The 6,599-nt window shown below is 44.1% G+C and overlaps 1 protein-coding gene across 1 annotated transcript; it reads left to right on the plus strand.

The window, feature by feature from the left end:
- Positions 1–2,638: 2,638 nt before the first annotated feature.
- On the plus strand, positions 2,639–4,381 carry LOC127218218 (ubiquitin-conjugating enzyme E2 Q2). Its single transcript, XM_051179246.1, has one exon. It carries the CDS (start codon positions 2,661–2,663, stop codon positions 3,987–3,989), a length of 1,329 nt encoding a protein of 442 aa, XP_051035203.1. The 5' UTR covers positions 2,639–2,660; the 3' UTR covers positions 3,990–4,381.
- Positions 4,382–6,599: the final 2,218 nt, after the last annotated feature.

Below are 6,599 nucleotides of genomic sequence, written 5' to 3' on the forward strand. Positions count from 1 at the left end.
ACTAAAATGACCCAATGAGACCCGCTGACGAATGAGAGAGTGGGCCTGTGAATAAAAGTCAATCAATGCCATACACCACTCCAACAGTACAATGACAAAAATCACATGGGCCTCTTCAACAATTAGAAAAATCATTTCACAGATTTAAACATGCAGAAGAATGCTTCCCAAACCAGAAATAGAAAAATGTACCCAGCATAATAACCACCGTGTGTGCCAAGCACCAGGTAACAATGGTATGAGTCTGGGAGGGTCAAAAGCCAGGCAAGGACGACCACTTTTACTCTGCCCCTCCATATAGTACTGACAGTCCCAGTCAGAGCAATTAAGCAAGAGAACTAAAGAAAACCTATTCCATTCAGAAAGGAAGAATTTCAATGATCTGCCCACAGATCATATGATCCTGGACATAGAAAACCCTCAAGTTTGCAATCACACATGCATATGCATACTGTTAGAACTAATAAATGAATACAGTGAACATTAAAAAATCAGAGATGGTCTGGCAGTGGTAGCACACACCGTTAGTCTCAGTGCTCAGGAGGCAGAGGCAGGCAGAGCTCTGTTAGTTCAAAGCCAGCCTGGTCTACAGAATGAGTTTCAGGACAGACTCCACAGTTAGAGAGAAACCCTGTCTTTAAAAATAAAATACAAAAAGTCAGAGATGGCATGGTTACACTCCTGCAACCCCAACACTCAGAAGTTGGAAGCAGAAGGGTTGTGACATCGATTTCAGTCAGAAAGATTTCACTCAGAAAGACCGTGGCTGGCTTTCTTTTGTTGCTGTTGTTTTATTTTGGGGGGTTGTTTGTTTTGTGTGTTTTTTTTTTTTAAGAAATAAGACAGTTGTGTTTCAATGCAATATTAGTTAACAATCTTTAAAGGGGAACTAAGTTATTCTCTGACCTCCCTACATATGGCATCTCCCAAAATAAACAAACAGAATAATTTTTAAAAGGTTCATATATTGGTGCATACCTTTAATCCCAGCACTTGGGAGGGAGAGGCAGGTGGATCTGAGTTCGAGGCCTGCCTGGTCTACAGAGAGAGTTCTAGGACAGCCAGGGCTGTTACACAGAGAAAGCCTGTCTTGAAAACACCAAAACAAACGGTTAATATCTTGGGATGATGAGATGGCTCTACAGTTAAGAGGAACTGGGTTCAATTCTCAGCATCCACATGGCAGTCCCAGGGAATCTGATGCCCTTTTGGTCTCCACACACACTGTACTTACTTGGTGCACATACATACATGCAGGCAAAACACCTACACACATAAAATAAAAATAAGGGTTAAAAAAGCTAAACTTAATATCTCAAAATACTAACAACAACAAATGCAAAACAAAACAAAAGTCTGCTTTTAAAATGGACTAAGGACTCAATAGGCATTTCTCATGAGAAGACAGGAAGTGTTGACTTGTGAAACCGCTCGCCTCCACTGAGTTATGAGCAATGGCAGATGAAAACCACCAAAAGACACCACTTCACACCTCATGGGGAGCGTGATAAAAAATAAATAAGCAAATAATTAAATCAAAAAATAATCAATGATAATAAAGATGTGGAGAAATTGGTGCCCTCGCTGAGCTAGAAACCACTGTGAAGTCTCTTTAACAGCAGTCTTAGGATCCCACAATCCATTTCTACTTATTTTCTCTCTCTCAGTCTCTCTCTCTCTCTCTCTCTCTCTCTCTGTGTGTGTGTGTGTGTGTGTGTGTGTGTGGGTGTGTGTGGGTGTGTTGTATGTACAAGCCCCAACAGTCTCTGAGTCTCTGCCTCTCACAGCACTGGTAGTGCATTTCTGTAATCCCAGCTCCTAGGAGGTGAGGGTAGAAAGAGCAGTGTTTAATTAAGGTCACCCTCAGTTATATAGGAAGCACCTATATAAGCGGACCAGTCTCTTAAAATAAAATAATAAAAGGAAGCCGGGCACACGCCTTTAATCCCAGCACTCGGGAGGATCTCTGTGAGTTTGAGACCAGCCTGGTCTACAGAGCTAGTTCCAGGACAGCCTCCAAAGCTAGACAGAGAAACCCTGTCTCAAAAAACCAAAATAATAATAAGAAGAAAAAGAAGAAAATAGAAAATGGCACACACACACACACACACACACACACACACACACACACACACAAACCCCCAATATATTATTCATGCAATGGCAATGTTACTCAATCCTAGGGCCTAAGGGAATCCTGTTACATGTATGGCACCACATCAATCAATTTGGAAGATGTTCAGTGAAATAACCCTGGCACAGAAGGACAAATACCACATGATTCCACTTCCAGGGAAGATTCGAAAGCAAAACTCATTGAAACAGAGGGTAGAATGGTAGTTGTCAGGGCCTTGGGGCCCGAGGTGCAAAGGGGAGATCCGTTGCTGACTGGTTTCTACTAAATCAGCCTGGGACTACATGTAGCTGGGCTGCCTGGAGTGCACGTGGCCTTGGCTTCCATTCCCAGTAGAGCAGAAACTGGGAGTGGTGGCGCTGTAATCTCAGCACTGGGTGCGGAGGGAGACAGAGGATCAGGAGTTCAAGGCCATCTTTGGCTACACACAGAGTTCAAAACCAGCCCCCTGCTTCTCTAGACTATGTTTCAAAACAAAATTAAAAAAAAAATTTAAAAAAACCCCCAAAGAACAAAAGGTTCCGTTATGCTAGATGAAAAGGCCCTGAAGATGATTGTGCGACACTGTGCTCAGACTTATGACTGCAGCGGCCACGCTCTGCGGGTCGCGGAGGCGGGCAGAGGCGGAGCCGCGGGAGCCCGGCCCGGCGGCCCCAGGGGCGGTGGCAGCCCAGCAGGCGTCTCGCGGGGCCGCTTTGCTTCCATACTCGTCTCGGAGGACCCGAGAGGAAGGATGTCGTCGGGGCTTAAGGCCGAGCTGGAGTTCCTGGCGTCCATCTTCGACAAGGACCACGAGCGGCTGCGCATCGTGAGCTGGCAGCTGGATGAGCTGCAGTGTCAGTTCCTGGTGCCGCCGGCGCCCGCGGGCAGCCCGCCCTCGCCGCCGCCGCTCACTCTGCACTGCACCATCACCGAGTCCTACCCATCTTCTCCGCCGATATGGTTCGTGGACTCTGATGATCCAGATCTCACATCGATCCTGGAACGTCTGGAAGATTCGAAGCCCAGCAGTTCACTTCGTCAGCAGCTCAAGTGGCTGATCTGTGAACTCTGCAGCTTATATAACCTGCCTGAGCACCTGGATGTGGAGACGCTGGACCAGCCGGTCCCCATCGCCCAGAAGGCGACCATCGAAGAGGTGCCCTCGGAGGATGAAGAGGAAGAGGCAGCTGACGGGCTGGAAGACTTGGATCATTATGAGCTGAAAGAAGAAGACAGTAGTAGTGAGAAAAAATCAGAGGATGAAGGGATTGAGAAGGAGCATTTGGCAATATTAGAGAATATTAGGAAGAGTCAAAGGCAAGACCATTTAAATGGTACTGTGTCTGGGTCTGTGCATGCTTCAAATAGACTTATGAAAGAACTGAGAGAGATATACAGATCGCAGAGCTACAAATCTGGGACTTACTCCGTGGAACTGATAAATGACAGTTTATATGACTGGCACGTTAAACTGAGGAAGGTTGACCCTGATAGTCCCTTGTATGGGGACCTTCAGCTTTTGAAAGAAAAAGAAGGCATAGAATATATTCTGCTTAACTTTTCTTTCAAGGATAACTTTCCATTTGATCCTCCATTTGTTCGCGTCGAGTCACCTATTCTGTCTGGAGGGTATGTCTTGGGTGGAGGGGCATTGTGTATGGAACTGCTCACAAAACAGGGCTGGAGCAGCGCCTACTCCATAGAATCGGTCATCATGCAGATCAATGCCACCTTAGTGAAAGGCAAAGCTAGGGTGCGCTTTGGAGCAGATAAGAATCAATATAATCTAGAAACAGCGCAACAGTCCTATGACTCTGTTGTGCAGATGCATGAGAAAAAGGGCTGGTTCACTCCCCCAAAAGAAGATGGGTAAATAGTTGACTGTCATGTATTTGGAACAATGTAGCTTTAACGACACAAGCTTTGAGTATCTCTGTAACAGTAGTATTGAAGATATTAGCTAATTGGTGTTTTAGTGAATAATCTGTCAACTGACTGCCAGTAGAAGTTCCAACCTTTTCATTTTGCTTACTGTAGGGGTCTTAGGTTGAACCGTGAGCCTTTACTGTGGTTTTCCATGATAATTAGACATAGTGTTCATTATTTGTCATCTGTTCTCCTTGATTAAGTGATATGTGTTAAGTAGGCCAGTCAGTTGGGACTTTATAGATAATTTTCTTTTATTGGGGGGATTATGAGGGTTTACAAATTATTGTTCCATTTAGAGCCAATAAAAGTTTCACCAGTGTCTAATACTGGCTAGTACATTTTTGTGTTCGTGTCTTTTGTTTGTGTGATGTTGGGGATTGGAACCCAGGGCCAACTACTTACTACACCTATACCACTGCGTTCCCAGTTGAATGGTTATGTCTTTTCAAACACAGTCTTTTCCTGTCTGAAGCCATTTAATTGCCTAAATGATGACAGAAATCTTGCTTGTGAATTGATAACTTTTTTATGGCCAGGTGACAATATGAACTATTCCCTGAAGCTGGGTTCTTGACTGAGTTATGCTGCACGTGGGCAAATCAGTCAAGGCCAAGCCATTTAAGGCTTGTTAGCAGGCATTTGCCCTGGTCCTGCTGTCTCTTCTCCTTTGATACAGGTTCTCAGGTACCTAAGGCTAGCCAGGAACTCCTGATCCTCCTGTGCCAATGAATTTGTTTCTTACTGGTTCTCTGTTTCTTATGAAGAATGGCTGCAGCTTAGAGCTTGGGGTGGTTTGTGAAACACTGTCATTGTACCTGTGTATTTTACAAACGAATGCGGCGATTCTGTGTAGGCCAATACACTTTGTCAAGTGCTCAGCATGAAAACAGACTTCTTGGACAGAAGTTACATAGTTAAGTTTAAAAAACACCTAATTTAGAGCCTTCTAAAATTTTTTCTACCATAAGAACAATGACTGTGAATCAAAAGGACTAGTGGAACTGTGTGTGTCAATTCTTTTATAAGGTGACTCAAATCAGTGCACTTTGTTTGCTTTTTTTTTTTTTTTGTGACAGGGCTTCTCTGTGGCTTTGGAGGCTGCCCTGGAACTAGCTCTTCTAGGCCAGGCTGGTCTCGAACTCACAAAGATGTGCCTGCCTCTGACTCCCAAGTGCTGGGACTAAAGGCTTGTGCCACCACCGCCCAGCTGTTTGCATTTTCTTGCTTCCCCTGAATCTGTCTCCTTTGATTGGTAATAGTTTGATTTAAAAATAAATTCTAGTTATGAAAAAGAAACCCAGAAGCACATTTTTCCATGCACAAACCAGTTATAAATATCAAAAGTGATTCATATACGTTTTTATGTTTGTGTGGGTGCAATGTATGTATGTGCAAGTGCAATGAGCACACCTGTATGTGAGCACATGGAGGCTAGAAGTTGATACTGTTGTCCTCTTCTATTGCTCTCTACCTTATTAGTTTTTAAAATTTACTTTTATTTTTAACTGTGTATATGCATGTGTGTGGAGGGGGTATATATGTACATGAGTGCAGATGTCTTCAGGGACCAAAAGGTGCCAAACCAAACTTGGGGCTTCTGCAAAATCAGTATGCATTTAATGGCTAAGCCATCTCTCTAACCCCTCTACCTAGTTATTTTTGAGACAGGGTCATTCATGGAACCTGGAGATCACTGATAGCCTAGGTTTGGCTGGCCAGAGAATCCCAGCTCTGGATTATAGAGCTTCCCAGTTTGTACTTTCCAGCTCTGGATTACAGGCATGCACGACCGACCGCATGCAGCTTTTTATGTGGGTGCTGGAGATTTATACTCAGGTCCTGGTGCTTCTGCAGCAAGCAGGAAACCATCCCCCAGCCCCTACATCTGCTTTAACATTCATGTAGTAGCTACATTAAGCACATCCAGGACACTTGGCTTTTGTGCATTATTGTGTATGTTTAATTTCTTTTCGTTCTATTTTGGGAATGAGGACAGGAGATCAATTTGTGGGCCAGGCCTGGTGGTACAGACCTGTAATCCCAACGACTCAGGAACTTGAGGTAGGAGGATGGGAAGTGCAAATCCTGTCTGGACTGTGAGTTCACATTCAGTCTGGGGTAAGATACTGTCTCAGAATTAAAACTTATAAACAACAAAACACAACAAAACAATTTTTAAAAAGAATAAAAATTAAAAGTGAAAGGAGCAGAGCCAGGCGGTGGTGGCATAAGCCTTTAGTCCTAGCACTCCAGAGGCAGAAGCAGGCAGATCTCTGTAGGTTCGAGAGAGACCAGCCTGGTCTACAGAGCTAGTTCCAGGATTGGCTCCAATGCAATACAGAGAAACCCTGTCTCGAAAAACAAAACAAAACAAACAAAAAAATCAAAAAGAAAGAAAGAAATAGAAAAAAGTGAAAGGAGCAGCTAGGAATTTAGCTCAGTAGTATAGCACATGTGTAGCACTCACAATTTTCTAGGTCCCAGTATCCTCCAGTACCAGCCAGTACTCACTCCCAGCCCATTTGCTTTTTCTGGCATTCTTGGTTACATTTAC

This window comes from Phodopus roborovskii, unplaced genomic scaffold (genome assembly GCF_943737965.1).
Source record: "Phodopus roborovskii unplaced genomic scaffold, PHOROB, whole genome shotgun sequence".
NCBI classification, from domain to species: Eukaryota; Metazoa; Chordata; class Mammalia; order Rodentia; family Cricetidae; genus Phodopus; species Phodopus roborovskii.

Bases quoted from the DNA above. Each gene is read 5' to 3' on its own strand.
- LOC127218218 (XM_051179246.1), top strand. From the start codon at position 2,661: ATGCTAGATGAAAAGGCCCTGAAGATGATTGTGCGACACTGTGCTCAG.